Source organism: Eriocheir sinensis, chromosome 9 (assembly GCF_024679095.1).
Source record: "Eriocheir sinensis breed Jianghai 21 chromosome 9, ASM2467909v1, whole genome shotgun sequence".
NCBI classification, from domain to species: Eukaryota; Metazoa; Arthropoda; class Malacostraca; order Decapoda; family Varunidae; genus Eriocheir; species Eriocheir sinensis.
Genome location: NC_066517.1, coordinates 13,257,009 through 13,283,093, shown reverse-complemented (window position 1 = coordinate 13,283,093; position 26,085 = coordinate 13,257,009). Strand labels below are relative to the sequence as shown.

Genomic DNA, 26,085 nt, shown 5'->3' with positions numbered 1-26,085 from the left:
TTTTTCGGCTTTCATAGACCCGGCTTAACAAACAGGCTGCTCTTGGGGGCCACACGCAGCAGCCCCGAGCCGCTCGCCAGGCTAATGCGAGCTAATTTGTATCATTAATGTGCTGTTTAAGTCTTTTTGCACACCACAAACCGATATATTCCTGCCGTGTAATTTTGGGGTTAATAATCCTGATAAAGATCCCTCGTGTGGGTAGGCAAGGCGGTTGGGGAAGGGGAGGCAGAGTGGGGCGGAGTGTAGGTAGGTAGGGAGGGGAGCAGGAAGGAAGGAAGGAAGGAAGGGGAGGGGTAATGTTAGTGGAGGAGGAAAGTATACGAAGGGGGAAGAGGAAGGAGTTGAGAAGAGACGGTGGAAGAGTGCAGGGGATAGGAGAAGGAGGAGGGAAGGAAGGGAGAAGAAGCAGCATAGGTAATGAAGGAGTAGGAGGAGAAGAAAGGGAAAGATGATAAAGGACAGGAGTGTAGGCAGAGGATAGGAGGATGCAGGAGGAGGGAGAAGAATGAATTAAAAAAAAAGAGAAGCTTGGGTAATGGAGGGGGAGAAGAAAGGGGAAAATGATATAGGAATGGAGGACAGAAGAAGGAAGTAGGAAGGGAGGAGAACACTAAACTGAAGGCGAGGAGGACTGAGAGAAGTGAATAAAGGAGTGGAGAGCAGGTAGCAATAGGAAAAGGAAGCAGGAAAGGAGGAGAATAGTAAATAGGAGAGAGAAGAGAAGCTGAGGACGAGGAGGACTGAGAGAAGTGGATAAGGGAGTGGAGAGCAGGTAGCAATAGGAAAAGGAAGCAGGAAAGGAGAATAGTAAATAGGAGAGAGAAGAGAAGCTGAGGACGAGGAAGACTAAGAGAAGTGAATCAGTCTTCCTTTGTGCTGTCCTCTCCTCCCTCCACCTCCCTCCCCCTCGCCCCGTGCCTGCCCGGATCAACACTAAATGCCTCGTCAAACAGCTGCCTACGCCTGCTGCTTTGCGCTTTATGGCAGATTTACGCCTGGCTGCCAGCACTGAGGCGACACCACTGTTATAACGCCGTCAGTCCCAGCGAGCGGGCCACCAATAACATCGCCCGCCCTTTAAACCCACAACTTATGAACAATCTGGCGTTCGCTGCGATCTCGTTTGTTACTTGACGGCCCTATAACGCGGCGTGATCCTCGTTATGTGCCTGACTAACGTGCTGAGTAACGACTGTGGGCAGCTCTTGGGGTGATGAATGTGCTGACGATGTGCTGACTTGCTTGCTGAGGGAGGGAGGGGTGTTCGAAGCTCTCTATCCGGCTATATTTCCTTTAACTCTAGATTTTGATTGGTTCAGGAGTGAGTGGTTTTCGGGTTTGTCAGTCAATCATTCCTTATATCTACTTTCCATTTATAATATTACTTGGTTTCGTGTTGTTTTTTTTAACACACATAAACAATTTTTTTTTCTCTCAGTGACTTTTGCATGGGTCAATTCATAACCCATATCTTTTTTTCGTGATCAAGATTATCTCAGAAGAAGGCTCAGTCTTTTCCTTCATATCCAAAGTTTTTTTTTTCTTATCAATGATCAGAGTTTTTTGGATGAGTTACGGCATCCTTGATAACCAACTAACTTACTATCTTAAATTTCCCTCTATGACCAATGATTTCTTTGACAATAACCTTTTTCTTATAACAAATATATTTCTTCATGTCCAACACTTATCTTTATTATTTAGTTTACGCATCCTAAGTTTCCTATTCCACAAAGTTTCCTTCCTTAACTTTTACTCCACAAAGTTTCGTGACCTAATTTATCTTCTCCCGCCCAACACCTCACTCACTCACTCACTCTTCATGAGAAACAAACAACACACGCCGCCTTCCTTACCTGACTAAGATTCTCCTGCAGGTTGTGGACGCTGATGTTGTAGACGATGTTTCTGCAATAAAAAAAATCAAATTAGTCTTTTCAAAAACACAATATACCTTGATTTAGAAAGAGAGATCACGCATACACCCACACAGGCACATACAAACACATACACATACACATTCAGTCACCCGATATCGATCTCCAAAAGGTTATTAGTCTTTTTAACACACGATATGACACCTTGATTATGGAGAAAGATCACACATCCACACGCATACAGGCAAATACGAATACACACACATACACAGCCACCCGATATCAGTTTACAAAAGGTCATTAGTCTTTTAAATACACGATGTTATGATTATGAAGAAAGATTACACGCATACAGGCACACGAACACTCGCATCCACAGTCACCCGATAATAATTTCCAAAAGGTCATTCATAGCCATTCACACATACGCATCACGCCGCCTCTATACACAACACACTCGCGATGCTCAACTGTTCCCGCGTCTCATTCCCTCCTATGTGCGGGCGGCCTCGACATGGCATTAGAACCCACGACCCAAAAGCATCCATTACTCCCGAACAAACGCCGCGCCTCCGCTTCAAACGTGAGGGGTTCAGCTTGTAAATGGAGTGCATAAAAAGTAATGCTCACCTCAATGAAAACCTGAGAGTGAGAGAGTGAGAGAGAGAGGGTGAGAGAAAGCGGGAGGGAGAGAGGGAGGGCGAGAGAGAAAAAGAGAAAGGAGTCAGAACTAAAGAACAAAAGTTGCGAAGGTGTGTTGTTGTTGCTGTTGGCTGGTTGGTTGGTTTTCTTTCTTTCTCTCCTCAGTCCTCACGGCGGTCAGACTCAGGAGGAGGAGAGCGGAGAGAGAGGAGGAGGAGGAGGAGGAGGAGTGCGGGAGAGCGTGAGCAAAGGGCAAGGAAGAGAGAGAGAGAGAGAGAGAGAGAGAGAGAGAGAGAGAGAGCATGAAAGCGAGAGAAAGAGAGAGCAAGATCAAGGAAAAGTAACAGGGCTTCATAAACCTTCGGGTACTGCACTGTAGGCATTCCCTCCCTCGCCCCGCGCTCACAACACCACACGACCCCGCTGGCTGACGTATGTAGACATCGACCTAGCGTTGTTATGCCTCGATACCGCATGAAGAACCACCAACACCGCTAACACAGACCTCCACGCTTCCTCTGGCTTGGTTAATATTTCACGGCCTGGACAAAACACGCCTACGGAGCCTCAGGGCCAGACCACAGATCCAGCAAACACATCTAAACTTTGCTCTTAACTTCAGCGGACTGTGTTTCGAACCCCGGCCATCTCTCCCTCCCTCCCGCCACCCCTGTCCAGTCCTGCCCAGTCCCGCTTCTTTAGTTCCTTCTCCTCCCGCCTCTGAAGTTTTTTTTTTAATACTTTATAAGAAACTTTCACTACTCCTTTATTTTTCATGGGGCGGCCACGAGGGGAGGTGACGTGGCGTGGCGGCCGAGGCAGGAGTAACAATTCTGAGACACTAGAGGGAGCAAGACACGGAGCTGGAAGTGAGACGTGGGCGTGACAGGGGATTCAAGTCGTCTTCCCCTGCCTATCCCTGTCCTGCCCCTGTGTCCTACCCTTGCCTGCCGCCCTCCACGACACACACAGGCACGCCACAGGATGACAACACGTCCAATACACGAAACACAACACGGGGACATGAAAAATGCAGGGATAATCTCAACCTTCGCAGAAAATTAGGGAATGAAAATAAGAAAACGAAGAAAAAAAAAGATCACAGAAGCAGGAAAGGAACGGAAAGCGAACTACACAACAGTAAACACTATAAAAATAAAAGCCTAACCCTAAAATAAATGAAGAAAAAGAAAACAACAAAGAAAACAACAAAACAGAGAAAAAAATAAGTGAAATAAAAACAACGAAATATACAGCAACAGTAAAAAGTAAAGAGCAAAATAAAATGAAAACTTATTAGCCTCGAAAAAAAGAAGAAAAAAATGAAAACGAAAAAATAAAACTAGGCCATAAAAGTAAAGGAAAAGCGCAAAAACGAAACACACAGCAACAGTAAACACCAAGATAAAATGAAAACTTATTAGCCACGAAAAAAAACGAAGGGTAAAAAGGTCCCGGGCGGCGGATAAAAGGCAAGCGGGGCGGGCGACGCGGGGGCCAGCCAGACGCCCACAACCAGCCAGCCACACGAGCAGGAATTCAATATCCATTATAAGAATTGGATCCTCTTCCCAACTCGGAGTAAATAACACTCTTGCCTTCTATCCTCTTCCTTCTCCTCCTCCTCCTCCTCTTACTCTTCTTCCCTCTCCTGCTGCGTTTCGTACTCTTCCTCCTCCTCTTTCTTCCATTCCTCCTCTTCCTCTTTGCTTGTGTTCTATTTCTCGTCCTTGCTTTCTATCCTCTTCCTTTTCCTCCTGTTCTTCTTTCAATTCTCTATCTTCCTCTTCCTATGCAAATTATCCCTGGTCTTATGCATATTATTTCTCCTTCATATCCTTTTCCATTTACCAATTCCACTCTTCTTCCTGTTCTTCTTTTATTTCTCTCTATTCCTCCTCTTTTTCCTCATCCCATGCATACCACTCCTTGGCTTTTCCTGTTATTTCTCCTCCATAAATTTCTTTCTCTTCCCATTCCTACTTTTTTCCTCAATACATCTTTTTCTCTCCTCACTTCTATTTTCTCCTCCACAAATCTTTTCCTCTTCCCATTCCTACTCCTCTATAAATCTCTCTTACCATAACCTACTTTTCCATCCGCTTCTTTTTATTTCTTCTCCTCCTCCTCCTCCTCCTGTCTTCTGGTAGGCTCTCGTGGTGACCGATATTCCAGCGAGTGTCTTTATTCAGCCGCAACTCAAACACCGCAACACATTTCCTTCCTCCCTGCCGTGGCGGTAAAAAGTGGGCTCTTGTGTTGCCCCCTTCAGACACACAAGGCCGACAGGCGGCACAAAACAAGACGGACCATTAACGAGCCACCTGACCTTTTCTTTGGGTTTCCTATGTACGTCTGACTACCAAGAACGAAAGCAAGGAAAAAAACCTCCATGGATGATATTTTTAAGGGGTTTTGTAAGCGCGTCTGTCTGACAAAAAGGAAAGCAAGTACAGAAAACGTCATGCACGATATTCTTACGTATACGAAATTATGGGTTTAGGAGCGGGGACTGTCGTATGTGTCTGTACCTTTCTGCCGTCCTTCCTTCCCCTCCGATACTGGCACGAACCGGGGGGACGTACAGACAGCAACTACAAACTGCGTGCATGATCATCTAAATACGAAGTCAGGAGTAAAATTGGCGCCTGTCCTTGCCTTCCTTGTCTCGCCCCCTTAAATCGTGACCCGGAGCAGCAGCAGCAGGAGATCGATTCTGACTCATCCTTGAAAATACGAGAGCAAAATACAGTTTCCCTTAATATCAGCAACTTTAATTACGATCAGGAGAGGGAACAGGGGAAGGGAAGGGAAGGGAGGTGAGGGGAGGGAAGGGAGGGGAGGGGAGGGTGACTAGGGGGACATGAGGGTGATAGTGCCCGTTGCAGACCTAAAAATGGAGGCTAAATGCATCGAGGTGGAGACAGACACACTGGCGCGCGGCCCGCCCCCGCAGTAGACGGAGAGGCGCCCCCCGTGTCGCCGCCCCCCACGCCCACGCCAACCCCCTCAAGCCCCCGCGTAAGTAAACAGACAGGGACAATTCTTTAGTCTGGAACATCGGGAATTATTCATGTTCAAACAACGCGGAACAAGAGAGGAAAAGAACTCCAATTAGCCATGCTCTTTCAAAGTCTAAGGGGAGTGCATGCAGACAGCCGCCAGCCCCTTCCTTCCCCTCGTCCCCCTCACCCCTCTCGCCCTCTGCAGCCTCCTCTAAGGGTAGGCTGCAGAAGGCGGGTTTATTGTGAGGGTTGGCGAGCCTCCTATTGCCTCCTCCTCTCGGCCCTGGACGGTAATTATTGACGTGGTGATTAAATGCGATGTCAAAGAAGAGGAAGGTTTAATTACTTGAGCGCTGTGGCCTAACGTCTTGACATTATCACCGCCATTTTCTACCGTGTTATTATACAGAAAGGAGACAGTTCAAGGGCAACAAAACTACAGCAGCGAAAAAAGTACACATTGTTACTGACGTTTTTTATTACACTTTATTACTGTTACCATTATTATCTTTACTACTACTACTACTACTACTACTACTACAATACTACTACTACTGATGATAATGATGGTGCTACTACTACTGCTACTACTCCTATTTTTGACTATTGGCCTAACAGTTTCCAGCCCAAAATTCCAGCGTGAAGACTCGTACAGAAAGCGGCCATTAATCCGCGTCGGGGCGCTAAAACTTTCAACTTCCCGATCGCATACAATTTATTTATGGAAAACAGAGAACTTTACTACGGCACTATTTTTCGGGGTGGGGTCTCTCTCTCTCTCTCTCTCTCTCTCTCTCTCTCTCTCTCTCTCTCTCTCTTACGTTCTACCCCTTTTTCATTTTTCTTTCCTTTCTCTCCTTTTCTATATTATCCTTTCTTCCTTTCTTGCTTTTCTTTCTAAACTTTTTCTTCGTTTTCGTCCTTCTTTCCCTTCCTTCCTTTCTCTTTTTTTCTTATTCAGTTGAAAAATCTGACGTAATACGATTCAACCCTTCTCTCTCTTGCTTCTTCCTTCTTTCCTGCCCTTCCTCTCTTCCTTCCTTCCTTGCGTTCTCTCCTCTTTTCCTTTTCTTCCTCCATATATTCTTTACGTCTGCTTCTGCTCTTGCTTCTTCCTTCCCCCTCCTCCCCATCTCCCTCTCTCTCTCTCGTCAGTTTCCTCGCCTCACGAACTCGAGTCTCGGCCCCGCTCGTGTCGCCCTTCCATCCCGGGCTCTTTGGGGAGACGTTTCCAGATTCCAAGATAAACAAAGATGGGACTCGCTGGCGTCAGGAAAGGAGCCACTTGGGGTTATGTCTGCTCCTGTGTCTCTGCCGCTTCTCTGGCTCCTGTTTCTTTCTTCCTTGAGGCCTTCTCCTTCCTTCTTTCTTTCTCTTCCTTACTTTCCCTTTTGATGTTCTTCCTTTCCCTTCTTGCTTCCTCGTTTTTTATTACGTCTGCTCCTGTGTTTGGTGTTGCTCTTGGTCCTGTTTCTTTCTTCCTTGCGGCCTTCTCCTTCCTTCTTTCTTTCCCTTCACTATTTTCCCTTTTGATGTCCTTCCTTTCCCTTCTTGTTTCCTCGTTGTTGTTTTTTTAATTACGTCTGCTCCTGTGTCTGTTGTTGCTCTAGCGTTTTCCTTTCTTCCTTCTTCCCTTTCTTATATTCTTCTTTCCTTCCCCTTCTTCCTTTCTTTTTTATTTAGTTGACATATATGATGCTATACGATATTAGCCTTCTCCTTTCTAATAGTTTCCTTCTTCCCTTCCTTTCTACCTTCTTTTTCCCTTTTCGTCGTTTCTTTCTTTCCTTCCTTCCTTCCTTCCTTTTTTTTTTATTTAGTTAGCAAATATAATGTAATACGATACCATATTTTTCCTTTCTTCTAGTTTCCTTCCTTCCTTCCTACCTTTTTCCCGTTCGTTCTTTATTCCTTCCTGTTTCCCTCTCTTCGTTTGTTTATTTCCTTCCTATCCTTTTCTCTCCCTCGGTGAAGACGCAACACCTTCGCAAACTCATGTTACTTTACGCCTCCGGTTTTGTGCTCTCTCTCTCTCTCTCTCTCTCTCTCTCTCTTGTTAAAGGTCTCGTCGTGTCTTGCATATTGTTTTCAAGGCTTTTTTGTTTTCATCCTGACTTTCTTTTTTCTTTTTTTCTTTCTTTATTTTTAGGCGCGGCGCTCGATTCGGCCGCCGGGGTTTATTTTATTCTGTTCTGCGTCCGTGTAAATTTTTTCTCTTTCGGTTTCATTTCGGGTTTTCTGCGTGTGAATACTTCCCCAGACATTTATCACCAGTTTTCGGATAGTGTCTGCCTCCCTTGCCCCCCCCCCCCCCTCTCTCTCTCTCTCTCTCTCTCTCTCTCTCTCTCTTGACCACCATGTTCCTCCCTTCCCGTCTTCTCTCTTACAAAATCCACCCTTCAAGCTTGCCAAGTTCTCCTCTTCATCTCCTCCTCCTCCTCTTCCTTTCTATTATGTTAACCTTTCTTCCCTTTTTCTTTTCTTCCTCCGTTCGCTCCTGGCACCATTACCTCTTCCCCTGACGCCCTCACTCTACTCTATAGTTCTTCTCCTTCATCTCCTCTCCTTCCTTTCCATAATGTTAACTCATATTCCTTCCTTCCTTCGTTTCTGGCACCACCTTCTCTTCCCCCTACTCTTCTACACCTCCTCCTCCTTCTCCCCTCTGTCACGACCCTTCCCCAACATCGACCTCCACCTCTGTCCCCGTATCCCCTTCCCCTCTCCTTCCCCTCATGAACCCTATTCACTCCTCCAGCTTCCCTTCCCTTCGCCTCCTGTCGCCAGTCGGTCGGTGTCTCTGGCTGACTGTGAGGGGAGGAGACACTAGGGCGGACTCAAACAAATGACCTTCTGCTGTATGTACGCCCCTTCCTCCTCCCATTCAGCGGCGGACTCTGACCCTTCACGCCCTCCGACCCAAAGCAGAGAGGGAGTCCTTCCAAGATGTGTAAAGGACGTCTGGGTTTTGGTGGGTGAAGGTTGGGAATTAACAGGAAAAGTGAGTCAGTGTATCAGGTTTTCTCTCTTTCTCTCTATTTCTTTTCTGTACTCTTAAGACTAAAGAAGGACGGTAGCAATCTCTCCCCTATTTGTTTTAGTACAACGTGAGAGGAAAACACGGATAGCTCCCCTCATTTACTCATTACATCCCTGAACGCGGTTATGTAAGGGGAAACAAACCTAAAAAGACGCCTCTCCCTCCCTTCCTTTCCTCACCAGAGCTCTTACTGACGCAGCAGAAAGAGAGAGACAGAGAAGAAGAAGGGAAAGAAGAAAAAAAGCCTCCCATTTAAGTGTCCGCCCCGCCTCGCCGTCCGTCCGTCCGCCAGGCAGCTGATAAGAGGAAGCAGCGCCTCCCCCCCCTTGAACTAGTGTCGCAGGGGGCAGTAAAAGGCAGTTCCCGACAGGAGTGGCGCGCCCCGGGGGACTATAAACCTCTCGCCGGTCATAGCAGAGACCAGGGCTCCTCCTCTCTTCTTCCTCCTCCTCCTCCTCTTCCTTCCACTCCAAACGCCCAGCACTTCTAACTCCCCTCAGCTCCCCTCTCTCTCCTTACTACAGCCTTTCCCTTTTTTTCCTCTCTTCCCAGCTTCCCTCTCCCCATCTCTCCCCTCTTCCCTACTACAGTTCCCCTTTTCTTCCCTCTCAAAGCTTCCATCCTCTCTCGTCCTGGCCACTACTCATCCCATTCCCAAAATCTCCCTCCTCTTCCCTTTTACAGCTTCTCCCTCCCTATCTTCTTTCTAACCTTCTTCTCGTCATCCTCTTCCACAGTATCATTCTCTTCTAGTCTTAACGCTTTCCTTCTTTTCGTCACTCGCTTCAGTCTACAGTACAGTCTATCGTTTCCTTTCTTTTCTCTATGGATTTTCATATTTTCAAGCTATTGTTTCATATTTTTTACACCTCTTTTTTCTAACCCCAAACACCGCAATGCTTTCAGTCTTCCTATTCTTCTTGCTCATCAAACTCCTTCTTCTCCAACCTATAAAGTCCTTCTCCATCAGCCATACGCCACCTAACCACCCAGAAAACCCCACTAACTCCAATATATCCACATTCACTCCAGCACCAACATCTTACGCCACAAGCACCCCTCCCCATTACCCCAGTCTACCCCAAGTACCCTCCCCCCATCTCCAGCCAGTCCCCATCACCCCGCCGCTGCCTCACCGCCTTACATGGTTTGGCTCCCCCTTCCCCAGAGGCCCCAAGGAGCAGCCTAATAAAAGTGAGGGGCCGACGCGCCTCCTGTGTCTTATCGCCGCCCTATTGATTGCTTTGTTCCTTATCGCCGTCATCTTGGGTGCGAGGCGAGGGTGGGACAGAGGGAAGAAGGGAAGGGCGGCGACAAATTTCTATGGCTAAGTGAAGATTGATTTCCAGGCGTATAATTAGAGGAGGAAATGGAAGGAGGACGTGCTGGGAGGAGGTGGATAACATCAAAGAAAGGGAGGACAATGAGGAAGAGGAATACAAACGACAATGACGGTACAGAAGAAAGGAAGAGGAGGAGGAGGACAGGGAAGAGAACCAGAGAACTTAGCCAATCCAACCGTCTCTAACCTCTGCAACCAAAGAATTCAGCCTTTCCAACCCTCTCTAACCTCAGCAACCAAAGAACTCAGCCTTCCCAACCCTCTCTAACCTCAGCAACCAAAGAACTCTGCCTTTCCAACCCTCTCTGACCTCAGCAACCAAAGAACTCAGTCTTCCCAACACTCTCTAACCTCAGCAACCAAAGAACTCAGCCTTTCCAACCCTCTCTAACCTCAGCAACCAAAGAACTCAGCCTTTCCAACCCTCTCTAACCTCAGCAACCAAAGAACTCAGCCTTTCCAACCCTCTCTAACCTCAGCAACCAAAGAACTCAGCCTTTCCAACCCTCTCTAACCTCAGCAACCAAAGAACTCGGCCTTTCCAACCCTCTCTAACCTCAGCAACCAAAGAACTCAGCCTTCCCAACCCTCTCTAACCTCAGCAACCAGACAACACAGCCGTTCCAACCCTCCCCAGCCTCAGCAGTGTCCCCGTAGCTCAGCAAGGAGACACAGTGCCACTCCCAGAACGGCCTCGTCCAGCATTGTGGCCAGATACAAGCGCACACTCTCGGCCGTTTTTCCCCAGATTTAACAGAGCGGCGGGCGGCAGTATCTCCCAAGTCGCCGCTGCTCCTGAGTGCTCGCCTAAACACGCCCTTTCATCTAGTAGCTTAGTAGCTCTTCAGGGCCTCAGCCGTGGCTTATCCGGGTAGAGAACACGAATAAGCGGGATTTAGAAGAGCAAAATTTCATCCCCACGCAAGATATGTTACGCTGCTTGTCAGGTTGTGGGGGAAGGGAGCGAAGGTGAGAGTAATGGGAGGGGGATGAGGGGGTGAGTGAACGCTGGAATGTCGACTAGGCTAAGGCTGGTAAAGGCATGCTAAGCTACCTGTGATTAGAGGAAGAGGAGGAGAAGGATGAGGCCATGATGATAAGGGAAGGAATGGACAGATGTTAGGTGTAGGAGGAGGAGGGAGGGAGGGAAGGAGCATGATGGAGAATGAAGGCCAACTAGAGAACATTACCGGTGAGGGTCATGAGGCGATGGAGAGAAGTTAAGTCGAGGGTTTGGCAGGTAAGTGGATAAGGTGGAGTAGTCAGGAAGAGGAGGAGGAGGTGGAATGAGAATGATTGAAAAACGGCACTGCGGCACCACGAGAAATTACGATACAGGTTCATGAGGCGATGGAGAGGAGAGGTTAAGTCGAGGGTTTGTCAGGTAAGTGGATAAAGTGGAGTAGTTAGAAGGAGAAGGAGGAGGAGGGGAAATGAGAATGATTGAAAGACGCCACCGCAGCACCAAGAGGAATTACGACACAGGTTCATGAGGCGATGGAGAGAAATTAAGTCGAGGGTTTGTCAGGTAAATGGATAAGGTGGAGTAGTCAGGAAGAGGAGGAGAAGAAGAAGGATTGTAGGACGCCACTGCAGCACCAAGGGACGTTAGCATACAGGTTCATGAGGCGATAGAGAAGCAAGGGGGGAGCGCATGGAGGAGGATTCGAAGCCAAGGCCCCGAATTCGTACACACGCACAGAAATCCGCTGCAACTCTCGCAACTTTACAGCTTAAGGTGCGAATTTTCACTCGGGTCCCGTTCGAAGCACTCCTGGGCCGGGAAAGTAAGTTAGCTCCTTTCTTTCAGCGCGACCCCTTATATGCTGCACCACTCGCTATGCTTCCAAAACTTTTCTCAAGGGGGGCGGAGAGGGGGATGTACCAACCTACCACCATGACCCTACCCGGCGTTCCCCTTCTCTCTCTCTCTCTCTCTCTCTCTCTCTCTCTCTCTCTCTCTCTCTCTCTCTCTCTCTGTATTACACTCGGTGCGTGCCTTTGTGTTTGTATGTGTATTTTGCTTGGTCCCTTTCCCCCAAAACACACACACGCACACACACTATTTACATCCGGTTAATCTCCACATTGCGTCATTTCTAAAGAGACGACGCTGGTAATTTTTATTTTATTTCGACGTGGCAGCAGCTTCCACTCACTAGCACTCAACGCCTTCGGAAGCGGTTGGTAAGCTGGTACTGCAGGTGTGTGAATAGGAGAGGAGGAGGAGGAGGAGGAGGAGGAGGAGGAGGGTGGGGGCATCGTGTCACCCAGGGCACGTGTCGTTATTTGCAGAAGTTTGCGGAGGGGCGAAGCAAAGTTGTTGGGTGATGCATGTTGTTCGCTTAAGAGGAGGAGGAGGAGGAGGAGGAGGAGGAGGAGAGGAAAAAGGAGGGGCCGCGGCGGTAGGGTGGGCAGGGTGGTCGAGTGGCGGTGGCGGTGGTGGCGGCGGTGACCACTCCATCACCGCCCCCAGTCAATGGCCCGTGAAATACAACATGGCCCGGCGTGATCGGAGGAGGCCCGCCACCCCACCCCGCGGCGCGCCACCCCTGACCTCGCCCTCCAACCTTGAAACGACTTCACCGACGCGCCCTCCATCCTGCCCCAAGTGGAATAATCACGACTTTCCTTCCACCTCTTTTCCCATTTCGCTTTTTTTTTAACTCTTTCTTCACTTGTTTTGCCTTTCCTTCTATTTCTTTTTATTTTTTTGTTTTCAGTCTTTCAATCACGACTTTCCTTCCACTTCCTTTCCTAATCCTTTTTTTCCTCTTATTTCTTTTTTTCTTAATCCTCTTTTTACTTTTGTTTCTGGTCTTTCAATCGCAACTTCCCTTCCACTTCCGTTCCTATTCCCCGCTTCTCTCTGATTTCTCTTCTTCTACTTTTCTTCCCCTTTCTTCTTTTACTCCTTCACTCTGTTCCCACTCTCATCTTACCAAACGCAGATTAATCACAATTCCGTCTCAATTTCCATTTTCTATCCCTCATTTCACTCGTAACTTCCTCTTTAAACCTCACGTCAGTCCTTCAGTATTCTACCACTCCCCTTTGTCCTCTGCTTTATACGTTCTCCTCCAGTGTTTTCCCTAATTCCAAAGCATACCTGAAACCCCCGAGCCTAGTTAGCGTCCCGACAAGGTGCTGCAGGTGTAAAAAAAGGTAAAAGGCGTCCGAGGGAAAGAACAAAAACGAACTAAAATGCGTAACTGTCTACTCGTCGTGTTTTCAGCTGGATTGGGGCGGCGGTTCCCTTGGGTCCTGTTAGCATAGGGCGAGGGAGAGAGAGAAAGGGGAGAGCAGAGAGGGGAAAATGAGGACGATGAGGGGAGAGAGAGAAAAGAGACTAAGGGGCACGAACCGGCTAAAGTACTGCAGTAGAAACAATGAAATGCAATTAATGAGAGAGAGGTAGAGAGAGAAGGAGAGGAGGAGAAGGAGAGGAGGAGGAGACGGAAGACGAAAGGGAGGAGGACGTATAAGAAGACAGACAAATCACAAAATAAATATGAGTATGAAGAGAAAGAAAAGACAAAAAGAAAGCAAGTGAACAAAATTATGAAAAAGAAAAACAGGAAAAGAAAGACGAAAAAAGGAAAAGAAGATAATAAACACGCACAGTGATAGACAGATATAGATAGATAAAGAAAAAAATATATAAAACAGACAAAAGACACAGATGACGAAACAGTATCACACAGGAGGATCAGATTCCACCACAGCAGCATCCGAACCCAAATTTACTGAACCCAAATCACTTAATGGGTTTCCGCTCAGCGAGGCAATATTGGGAAGTGTTGCCAACCCCCCCAAATACAATCCCTCTCATAATTCCCGCTCACGTAACAGGGGGAAACTACATCCAACACAACACAACAATGGAACGATGAAGTGGGTGTGTGTATGTGTATGTGTGTGAAGGAGGGATGGTGGTATATGAATTTGGGGTGACGGTAGGTTATGGGAAATGGGGTGCTGGAGTAGGCGAGGAGTGTAAGAAGGAGTCATGGAGGTGGAGAGCGAGTGAAGAGAGAGAGGAATTAATTTAGAGTGACGTAGAATAGTAGTTTGCGTGTGGAGGGAGGGGAAGGGTATGTGAGGAAGGGGAGGGAGTGGTAGTGGGGTGGTGGTGGGGAGTAGAGCGAGACAAGGAGGTAAGGAGAGAGAAAGTGAGTCAGATAATGGAAAAATGGAGTAGAAAGATGCCGTAGAAGATGGAGATGCTGTGAAAGTAGAAAATGATGAGGTTGATAGAGAGGAAATATGCTGTAGATAAAGAATAAAGACGGTGTAGAAGCATATAGTAAAGAGGTAATAGGAGAGAAAGTGAGTCAGATAATGGAAAGATAGAGTAGAAAGATGCCGTAGAAGAGAGAAAGATGCTGTGAACGTAGAATATGAGGGAGATGAAGATGGAAGATGATGCTGTAGATAGGGGTGAAAGACGGAATATAAACATACACAAACATACATACACATAAACATACAAAGTCAAAACAAATAGCCATACCAACACATACACATTTATACAAAAACTAAAACTCACATCAAACCTTGACACACACACTATAATAAGAACCTAATAAAAGAACATGATAACATAAGAGACATCTAAAGTAAGTCAAGACTGATGATGAAACTTAACTTCACTCCTGCTTTAGTAACATGTAGCTTTTTTTTCTTGTTCTTATTCTTTTCTAGCCTTTTTTTTCTATTTTACCAGCGTCGATTGAGCCAAATCATGCGGTATATAAGAACTTACTTTAGAGGCTTCAATGGATGGGGCAATACCAGGAGGAGGAGGAGGAGGAGGAGGAGGAGGAGGAGAAAGGGGGAAGCAGGAGGAGGAGAAACAGTAGAAGAAGCCGAAGGAGATGAAGGAGGAGGAGTAAGATGAAGAAAATGAGAAGAAGAATGAAAGAGAAAGAAGAGGAAGAATGAGAAAGGGGAGAATAAGAAACATTAGGATGATATATAGCAAGAGGAGGAGGAGGTCAGAGAGGGAGAATGGAGGAGGGTGATATTAATAAGTAAGTGGGTGGGTGGGTGAAGTGGGTGGGTGAAGGGGGTGGCGGGTGACCTTGGCCGGGGGACCCATTTACTGAGGAGTCGCCCTTCACCCATGTGGCGGCGCAGAGCGAGAGATAAGCATCGGGTGTTCGTACATAAGGCGAGGCGGAGGAGTCAGTCAGCTTGTCTCTTGCTTGGGTGTGTGTGTGTGTGTGTGTGTGTGTGTGTGTGTGTGTGTGTGTGTGTACTGTAGGAGGTCCGCAGCATGACACAAACAACACTATTAAGGATAAAAAAATAAGCATATGCAGAAACACTGGACTCATCAACAACAAAAACAACCACTACTTTTATAACAACAACCGTCACTACTTCTTCTACTCCTCCTCCTCCTCCTCCTACTACTACTACTACTACTACTACTACTATTACTACTACAACTACCACGAAACCTTCTACATCATCTCACCACAATTTTTCTTCTTATATAATGTTGACGTTATCAAAATCATTACCTTCTATATCACCACCACCACATAGCCACACACAAAAAAATCCAAACAACCACAAAAACCACGAACAAGCAACAGAGTAGAACCAGCACCACCACCAACCAACCTACCATCACCACCCCCATCACCACCACCAGCACCATCACCATCACCACCAGCGTTCACTTACTACGCCTCAAGTGGTGGTGAGTGAGACGTAAATGTCACTGGCGATATGAAGCAACACAGACCATGCAAACACGGCCGAGGAGGAGGAGGAGGAAGAGAAGGGAAGAAGAAGGAGTAAGAGAAGAGACGAAAACAGGAACACGAAAGAGCACACGCAGACACAAAAAAAAGATAATAACAGCCATGAAACAGAGTGAAAGGAAGACGATGGCGAAATTCCGCAAAACATCAAAGAATCCAGATGGTTAAAACGCACAAAAACAGAAGGAAAAATGCAAAGAACGGCCTAATGACTAAAGCAGCTCCATTTAAGGCTATGAGGCTCGCGAAGGGATGGCTGGGAATAGTCGAGGAGGAGGAGGAGGAGGAAGAGGAGGGAGTGTCTGGGAGTGGTAATAGGGTGGGAGAGAGAGAAGGAGGGGAGAGACAAGGGCGGGAAGGAGGGAGGAACAAGGACAAGGATAGAACACATGGTTTTTATACTATAGCACCCGTAAATTGGAGGAACCAGGAACTTAAGCGTTGAAGGTCTTGGAGTTTTATGTGTGTTTGATGAAGAGAACGAGGCCGGGCTTGAGAGGGCCAACTTTACGATTTTGAGAGTGCGCACGTAGGCCTAGGCGACTAAAGTGACTTAACTAGAGGGCTGAAAAATGGGTCAAAGGGCCTATATATGAAGATTGAGAGACATGGCTGACAACGAACGGTGGAAAGGAAGCTAAATAATGGACGACGGACTAGAAAAGTGTTGAGGGAGAACAGAACGACACGAATAAGGGAGAACTACGCGATAGGAAAAATTTGAAAGGCTAAAATTGAGTTACGAGAAAAAAAAAACGCAAAAAGGTGGTTATAATAGAGACGAAATAAAGGGAAATAAATAAAGAAAGAGGATTGGAGGTTTAAAGGGGGGTGGAGAATAGGGTTTCAGGAATACAGAATGAAGAGAAAAAAGGGAAAAAACAACACGATAAGAGAAATCTAAAGGGCCAAAAGTGAGTTAATGGGAAAAGATGCCGCAAAAAAAAGTGAGGTTGTAATAGACAAAATTAAAAGGAAGGAACAAAGAAACAGAACAAGAGATTAAGGGGGAATGAAGAGCTGGGTTACAGGAGCAGTGAGAGGGGGGGTAGGGGGGAGCGGCACAACAGCAGGCACCCAGCAGGAGGTCACCGTCTGCTTGAATGAACCTCAACACGCAAGGTCAGGCCGCTCGACCCTCACATGCGAACATTCCCAGACGCTGCCGCTCAGTTGTCAGCACTCGAGTTGGGTGAACGCCTCTCTCTATCTCTATTTCGTCTCTCAGGGTGTGTGAGGGTGTGTGTGGCCGTATTAGGGTGTGGCGGTATAATCAGGGTGTCAGTAACTTTGCTTCTCTGCTCTGAAAGTTAAATATCTGACTTGTAAGTGTGTGGGTGTGTGAGGGTGTGTTTGGATCTGTTAGGTTGCGTTGAGTGTGTGAGGGTGTGTTTGGATCTGTGAGGGTGTGTTGGTGTGTTAGAGTAAGGGTGTGTAAGGGTGTGTTTGGATCTGTGAGGGTGTGTTGGTGTGTTAGGGTGTGTGAGGGTGTGTAAGGGTGTGTTTGGATCTGTGAGGGTGTGTTGCTGTGTTAGGGTGTGTAAGGGTGTGTTTGGATCTGTGAGGGTGTGTTAGGGTGTGTGTAGGTGCGTAAGGGTGTGTTTGGATCTGTGAGGGTGTGTTAGGGTGTGTAAGGGTGTGTTTGGATTTGTGAGGGTGTGTTGGTGTGTTAGGATGTGGGTAACTTTCCTTCCCTGCTCTGAACGTTTCCGTATTCTTAACAGCTATCGGCCCTCACAACAAATATTTCCAAGGGCCACAAAGGGAAGTAGTCGGGTTCCCATGAGTGCTGTTAAACGTTCATGGCACAGAAACCTTGTCAAACTATCACTAGGCTCATAAAACTACCCAGAGAACGCCACCACAACTTAGACGAAAGGTGTATATGTAAGCCCTGAACTGTTTGAGAATGTGAGCCTAATATTATCTGTCTTATTAAGTGTGAGGGAGCTTTAGTTTGTCAGTGTGTCTAAACGTCTTTCTATCAATATTAAGAGAGTTTCAAGGCGTGAGGATGTGCAAGCTTATAAGGACGTGTCAGATCTATATTCGTCTGCCTCTCAGTATCTTTGCATCAGTATTTTCTGTATCCATTTCCACCGCCTCTCATATTCCGCGCATGACCTCCTTTTTTGCTCATTTTCTCTGCGTCTCATTATATCGTCTCTCCTAACAGAAAACCTCATCTTTTACCTATTTATGTGTCTGGGAGAGAGAGAGAGAGAGAGAGAGAGAGAGAGAGAGAGAGAGAGAGAGAGAGAGAGAGAGACTGTAGCAAAGTTCCGCTCGACCAACAGAACTCGTAAGTCAGCCGCAAGGGAAACTTCGACCACTAATCTCCCTCGATGTCTCTATGAATCGTCAGGGACACACTGGAGGACACGAGAGAGAGAGAGAGAGAGAGAGAGAGAGAGAGAGAGAGAGAGAGAGAGAGAGAGAGAGAGAGAGAGAATGATGATAAAAGAACTGCTCCGCCAAGGTCGCCACACACACACACACCAAGCACCCTAAAACAACACACATTGCAGCTAAACAACGCCGAGAAGAATTTTATGTCCGTGTCTTTAACTCGATTCTGCATAGACGCACCCTTCGCCTCCTCTTCCTCCTGCTTGTCCTCCTCCTCCTCCTCCTCCTCCTCCCCCTTCTTCCTCTTTCTCCTCCCTTCTTCCGACACAATTGCTTTTCTTTCTCATCTCGTAACAGTGATTATGAACACCAGCTGCAGCGCCATCTGTCAAAAGGCTGGAAGAAAGACCATCAGGGGGGGGGGGGAGGAAGAGTGTGTGTGTGTGTGTGTGTGTGTGTGTGTGTGTGTGTGTGTGTGTGTGTGTGTGTGTGTGAGAGAGAGAGAGAGAGAGAGAGAGAGAGAGAGAAGCATCTGGCTTGTGCTGACCAGACTTAAACATGTATATATTGCAGATGCTTTTCTCTCTCTCTCTCTCTTTCTTCAGATGTGTGTGTGTGTGTGTGTGTGTGTGTGTGTGTGTGTGTGTGTGTGTGTGTGTGTGTGAGGACCTAACTCACGCCCTTGGACCATACCCAAAATATGAGGGTGAAAAAAATCGCTCACGTCATCTTTTTAAAACGACGAAAAAACTCCCGAACCCCAAGTAGATCGCGGCTACTTCGAGAGGGGGAAGAGGAGAGGACAGAGGAGGACGCTGAAGAGGAGAGTGAAGAGGAGATGGAAGAGAAGAGGAGGACAGAGGACGGAGAAGAGGAGAGTGCCATAGACAGTCAAGTAGGGAAGAACCTCACGGACAGTGCCAATAATAAAGCCATAAACCGATAGATATTTACAAGAGCAGTAGCGACCAAATACAGTGCATCGTGTAGTAACAAGGACATCGCTAAGTAGAGAGCCAAGGACAGTGCCAAGGAGGTGCCAAGAACAACACAAGTGCCATCATTCCTCCGGTGTTGTTACGTCTCAGGTTTCGCTCACGGCTTTTCATTTTCTCCGCCAAAACGTGAAAACTAATCATTCATTTCTCGTTCTTCTTTCACTCTCTGATGTCATGTGTGTGAGGTGGTATTGGGGTGAATCTCGTTACATTTGATAGTTTTGAGCATTTTCTAGTGAGGTTTATTGGACAGGCAAGTAAGTAATTAAGTAGTTATCTTTTTATGGGAGTCATTAACGAGGGACTGCTGAGTTTATTATGAGCCCACACACAATATTGAGGATGAAAGGCAACATGCAGTGAAGCAAAATGACCTTGGAGGATAAAAAAAAAAAAAAAATGGACAGCTAAGAAAACTATGAGGAACTACAAAGATGTTTTCTTGTTTACGCGGCATTTAATGAACGAGGAAAACGCCGAGTTGATGAAAGATATATAAAGAAAAACATAGACGGTAAAAAATGCAAGACATATACAAGCAAAGAAAACAAATAACAAAGATGACGACTTAAAAGGAAAACAAAAACAAAAACAAGAAGAAAAAGAAAACAAATGAGACGACACTAACACAAACAAAACAAAGACAACAAAGGCAACCAAAAAAACAACTAATCAATGACACGCTAAAGGAGACTGAGATAAAGAAAAGAACAAAGATAAAGAAAAGAAAACAAGAAGACCGGAGATGCAAAGGTTACGTGTATGTGTGAGAGAGAAAGAGAGAGCAGGAGGGGGGAGGGACGCAGCAAGAGAGAGAGAGGGAGAGGAGGACGAGGATGTTAGCTAAAGAGGGAGAGAGAGGAGGAGGGGGGAGGGACGCAGCAAGAGAGAGAGAGGGAGAGGAGGACGACGATGTTAGCTAGAGAGAGAAAGAGAGAGAAGAGGAGGGGGGAGGGACGCAGCAAGAGAGAGAGGGAGAGGAGGACGAGGAGGTTAGCTAGAGAGAAAGAGAGAGGGGTAGAGAGGGGTTGAGAATCAGTGTGCAGGCGGGACGTGAATGGCATGGAAGGGCCGGACAAACGTGGATGGGCTGAGAAAGAAGAGAAAGGGACGAGCAGCGTGTTGGCCAGTTCATCAGACGAGCGAGGACTGAATGGCAAGGAGGAGAGCAGCCTCTTTTAATTAATGGAGAGAGAGAGAGAGAGAGAGAGAGAGAGAGAGAGAGAGAGAGAGAGAGAGAGAGAGAGAGAGAGAGAGAGAGAGAGAGAGAGAGAGAGAGAGAGAGAGAGAGAGAGAGAGAGAGAGAGAGAGAGAGAGAGAGAGAGAGAGAGAGAGAGAGAGAGAGAGAGAGAGAGAGAGAGAGAGAGAGAGAGAGAGGAGAGGAGAAAATAAAGATGGACGTGGATTAAAGAAAAATAACGATAAGGAAGATTTATATAAGAAGTAAAAAGTGTGTTGAAAAGTAGCAAGCAAAAGAAAAAGAAGAAGAAGGAGAAGAAAAAGAAGAAGAAAAAGAAGTACATAAGCAACATAGGGAGTCTGAAAGTGGACGGTAAGAAGAAGAAAGAAGGAAAGAGAAAAGAAAAAAAGATGAGGATGATGAAGAAAAAGGAAGGATGGAAAGAGGAAGGGGAAGTCTGCAACATTCAATAAAAAAAAATAGGAAGCGAAGAATAGGTGAAAGAGGAAATGCCAAGGAGATTAAAAGGGATAGGAAATGAAGGTGAAGAAATAGCTAAGAGGATTTGGATGGAAATGGAGATGGGAAGTGAGATAAGGGAAAAATGGGAGAGGACATTACGCTACGGGGGAAAAAAATGGAACTGAAAGGAATAGGGGATGAAGAAGGAAGGGGAGGAGGAGGAGGAGGAGGAGGAGGAGGAAATAGGTAAGGAGATTAACATGGGAAGGAGGAAGATTGATGGGAGGGGGGAGGGGGGCGGAAGCGTGAGAAAATGGAGTAGGGGAATAAAAAAAGAGGGATAGGAAGATTGCGTAAGACTTTCAATAGACCTAACTTTTTTTTTCCATTTCACGTCGTCTGGTTAACTTTTTGAAACTTTCCTTAGATTTTAGAACACAGATACAAAAGAACACACACACACACACACACACACACACACACACACACACACACACACACACACACACACGTAACAATTTCAAGACTACAACCTTTTCCTTCATTTTACATCGTTTGGTGAATTTGTCGAAACTTAAAAGAAGAAAGAGAAGAATAATTTTGTTCTCATGAGTGTTCTTTTAGGTTCATAGTACACAGAAGAAGGGTCAAACTATCACCCGGGCCATAAAACTACCCCTGGAAAAGCCTAAAAAACTCCTACGAAAGCCTTGTCAAATATGGGAGATCGGGCGGCGAGAGTTTTGAGAATATGGCGCCAAGTTTTCAAGCTTCTTCCTCGTTGCCATCGTCTCTCCTGAACGGTGTTTCGGCTCTTTATGGCAACGATGACAATCCACTCTATCAGCCTTTACGAGCGAGGAAATAACACCCAGTTGACCTCCCCCCCCGCCCCCTCCTTCTCCTTCTTCTTCTTCCTTCTCCTCCTCCTCTGTCTTTTCTTCCTCCTGTTTTCTTTCCTCATTCTCATCATTCGTCATGGCATCGTATTTTCTTCCTTTTCATCTTTCTGTATCTCTTTTTTTCCTGTTCTTTTCTTCTTTTCGTGTCTTTCCTTCCTCCTCTTTTATTTCATCATTCTCTATTTCCCAACTTCTGCATCGTATCATCATCTTCTTCCTGCTTTTGTATTTTTTTTGCTGTCCTTTTCTTTTCTATCAAGTCCAATTCTCGCTTTTTTTCACGTCTTTTCTTCCTTCAGCTTTATTTCATCACCTTCCATTTCTCACTCTCCGCCTCGTATCTTCCTCCTCTCCCTGTTCCTGTATTTCTTACATTTCTTTTCCTGTTCTTTTCTCCTCTATCATGTCGTCTTTCACATACTTGTATTCTTGTTTATCTTCTTCCTTTCCCAGAATCTGTATCACTTTTTCTCTCCTTATCTTCTCTATCAAATCCTTTCACTTCCCCGTATTCCTGCATTTCCTCTTGCATGCTATCTTCCTGTTCTTCCTTCCTCTTTTATATCCTGGTGCTGTGAATAACGTAACTTCTCACCTCCCATAGTTATCGCTTCTACTTCCTCTGGCTGCTATATTTAACCTCCCTTCCTTACATTTCTCGGTTTTCCTCCATTATCTCTCTCTCAGCTTCTCTCTCTATCAATGTTCGATTCCTCCTATACTTCCTCTCCTCCTATTCGCCCATTCCCTGCGTTTTCAAAGTCACATTCTTATTCCTTTCAAAAGTTAAACACCAAGACCACCAGAGGATTCAGATATACGAAGAGAATAATGAAAGGAAAGGAGGGAAAGATAGAAGAAAAAACAGAGCAAGGAGAAAGTAAGAGAACAGAGACGATGAAATGAAGGAAGAATAGAGCAAGTGACAAGTGAGATAGAAAGACAAAGAAAGAGAGGTGAAGATAGAGCTAGCCAGTGAGCCAGCCAGCGGGGGAGTGAGTAACCTTTAGTGGTGGCATGATGTAAGCAAGTCCGTCATTGGTCCTGTTGTTGTTTGCGGGGAGTAAGAGAGACTGACTGTCGCCTGGGGTTGACTGGCGATGAGAGAGGAGATACAGGGCAAGAAAGAGGAGGAAGAGGAAGAGGAAAGCGGGAGAGTAGAAGACGGAGAGAGAAAGATGGAAAGTGAGGAAAGGTAAAGTAAAGGTAAAGTAGAGACCTGGAGAATAAGAGGGAGAGGGGAAAAAGAGGATAGAGAGGAGACAAGAAAAATAGAAAGAAAGCAAACAGAGAGAGAGAGGAAGGAGCAAGAGAGGGATAGAAGAAGAGAAAAAAAGGGATGAAAGAAAGAGCAGAGAGCTGGAGAATAAAGAGATAGTGGAAAATAAGGGATAAATGAAGGAAAACAGAAACTGAAAGAAAGCAAACAAAGAGAGAGAAGGAGGAGCATGAGGGTAAGAGGGAAACAAAAGAGTGAGCGCAAGAGGAAATCAAGGAATAAAGAAAATGTGATAAAAGCAGCTAATGAGAGGATAATAAACACCAGGAAAGGGAAAACGAGGAGAGGAAATGGACGAGGAATTAGGTGAAACGAGGGAGGTGACAAGGAGAGAGAGAAAGAAATGAGAAGTGAGATGAGTATTACAAGGAAGAAAGCAAGACTAGGAGGAGGAGAAGGAGGAGAAAAGTAACGTATATTGTAACAAGTATGATAAGTATGCTAATATGAGAGAGAGAGAGAGAGAGAGAGAGAGAGAGAGAGAGAGAGAGAGAGAGAGAGAGAGAGAGAGAGAGAGAGAGAGAGAGAGAGAGAGAGAGAGAGAGAGAGAGAGAGAGAGAGAGAGAGAGAGAGAGAGAGAGAGAGAGAGAGAGAGAGAGAGAGAGAGAGAGAGAGAGAGAGAGAGAGAGAGAGAGAGAGAGAGAGAGAGAGAGAGATACTTGGAATTCTCTTAAGTAGATATCAAGGTCAAGACTGAGAGGACAAGAAAACGTTTGGACGATGACATCATATTCCTAAGAAAGAGGGAAAAAAAGAGGAAAAAAACAGATAAACTAGGAAAGAAAGTTCATTTGGTATTCAGAACGTATGAGTAAGAAGAAATAATAATAAAGAAGCGGAAAATAAATAAAATGTTACGAAGGCAATGAAGAATAACAATATGAATAAGATGAATAATTGATAAACACAAGGAATAGAAGAAAGGGGAAAGGAGAGGATAGGAACGAGTAAAGGGAAAAATGAATAAAGAGGAGGAAAAGAGGTGATGTTGAGACACGCTACAGAATAAGAATGAGAGTAGAGAAAAAAACAATAAAAGGAGGAGAAAGAGGAAGAATCGATCAACACAAGGAAGAGAAGAAAGGAGAGAGGAGAGGATAAGAACGAGTAAGAGGAAATATTGATAATGTTACGAAGACAATGAAGAAAAGAATTTGAATAAGAGGAAGAATTGATAAGCACAAGGAAGAGAAGAAAGGAGAGGGAGAGAAGAGAGAATAAGAACGAGTAAGAGGAAAAATGAATAAAGAGGAGGAAAAGAAGTGATATTAGGACACGCTACGGAATAAAAATAAGAATAAAAGTGGAGAAGAAAATAAAAGGTGGAGAAAGAGGGAGAATTGATAAACACAAGAGAAGAAAGAACAGAGGAGAGAGAATAAGAACGAGTAAGAGGAAGAATTGATGAACAGAAGGAAAAGTGATTTATAAAGGACACGCCAAAACAAGAATAAAAATAGAAGTGAAAAAAAAACAATAAAAGGCGAAGAAGAAAATTGATAAACACGAGGAAGAGAATAAAGGACTGGAAAGAATAAAAACGAGTAAGAGGAAAAATTAATAAACAGAAGGAAAAGAAGTGATATTCAAGACACGCTTCAGAATAAGTATGAGTCTAAGAGGAGAAAAAAAAACCAATAAAAGGAGGAGAAAGAGAAAGAATCAATATACACGAGGAATAGAAGAGAGGACAGGAGAGAATAAAAACGAGTAAGAGTAAAAACGAATAAACAGAAGGAAAAAAAAGTGATATTGAAGACACGACACAGAATAAGAGTGAGAGGAAGAGATAGAAGAAAACAATAAACACGAGGGAAAAGAAGTAAAATTAAGACAGTGAAGAACAACAATGAGAAAACAAGATAAAAGTCCCCATCAAACCGAACACAAAGGAAGAACACGAACACCAACCAAGAATAAGAGAACACAAAGAAGGAAGCAATAAAATCCATCACAAAAGCATAAGTAATCGCCGCTCAGGTATGCATGGTCGGCCGACTCACACCTGTAATCAAGCCGGAATATCAAGACACCTCGCCCTCATAACCTGACCTCTCTTCTGATCACTCCTTTCTATTTAACTTTATAGGAACAATACTTACTGGGCTTTTTTCTACCTTTGTTATGTTATTTTGCCCTTGAACTGCTTCTTCTACTTTAAAAACACACACAGGATGGCTAAATGGGTGTTATTAATAAGGCTTTGTAGGATACGTGTCAATCGGTTTAAGTTCGATAAATTCAGATTCAACAAAGATATAGGCAAGAAATGGTTTACGAACAGAGTGGTGGATGAGTGGAACAGGCTTGGCAGTCATGTTGAATGTGCCAATACGATAGATACATTCAAGAAGAGGTTAAATGCATGGATAGTGAGGTTAGGTGGGGTTAGGTTCACAGGAGCCGCCTTGTATAGACCTACCGGCCTTTTGCAGTCTCCTTATGTTCTTAGGTTAGCGTACGTACAGACGTTTTGGATGATCAGAGAAAAAAAGAGAGAGAAAAAAAGAGCGAGAGATAAAGAGGGAAACAACAGACCCAGACAGTGAAAGCTTATCAGGGAGCCGTTACGAAGGCGAAACTCTCAACCGTTAACTCAGTTCGAACTCAACTGAACGTACCTTGCGCCAATGAGGAGAGAGTCACCATCCCTCTGCAGGAGACGAAAATGATCCACCTCACTCTTGTTGCCCGGGAAGACCTGCGACTCCAGCTCATCTGTGGGGGAGAGGAAAGCCTTCATTAGCACGAGTCGCCGCCGCCGCCGCCACCACAAAGCAGAATTAACAAAAGGAAAATGTGCACAAAGAATTATTAGCGGCGAGGGAGAAGAAGAAGGTTGGAGGATGAAAATTTTGTGCCTGTAATTCTGTTCATTCTGTTTGTTTTTTCTTCTCTCTCGTACTGATGCTTTCTCTTCTTCCTTTTCTTCTTTCTTGCGTGGTTTTCTTAGTTTTCTTTTTATGTTTTGGTTTGTCTTCGTGGTTGAGGAAGAGGAAAGCTTAATTAGAGGAATGGGAAGAGGCATCAAAGAGTAAAAGTTGACATTGCAGCATCTTGAATGTTTGAGCCGAGAGGAAGAACAGGAAAACAAGCGAGTTAATTAAAGAAGAAAGAAAACGTTTGTAGATGAAAGAAAATTAGACTCATTCATAAAGAACACAACAGGCAATCTTAAAATAAACTGTCCTGGGGGAGATAAAAAAAAATGCAAGTCAACGTTTTAAAAGTA

The 26,085-nt window shown here is 45.4% G+C and overlaps 1 protein-coding gene across 1 annotated transcript in view; it reads right to left on the bottom strand.

Annotated features, from left to right (window-relative positions):
- The window catches only part of LOC126995932 (semaphorin-1A-like), a 58,762-nt gene extending 33,151 nt beyond the window's left edge, over positions 1–25,611 (bottom strand). The window contains exons 1-2 of the mRNA XM_050855833.1: positions 25,475–25,611; positions 1,860–1,911 (exon numbers count right to left, since the gene is read on the bottom strand). Coding sequence (XP_050711790.1) covers positions 1,860–1,911; positions 25,475–25,596 — 174 coding nt within the window. The 5' untranslated portion in view covers positions 25,597–25,611. The remainder of the gene's footprint in view (positions 1–1,859; positions 1,912–25,474) is intronic.
- Between the last annotated feature and the right edge of the window lie 474 nt (positions 25,612–26,085).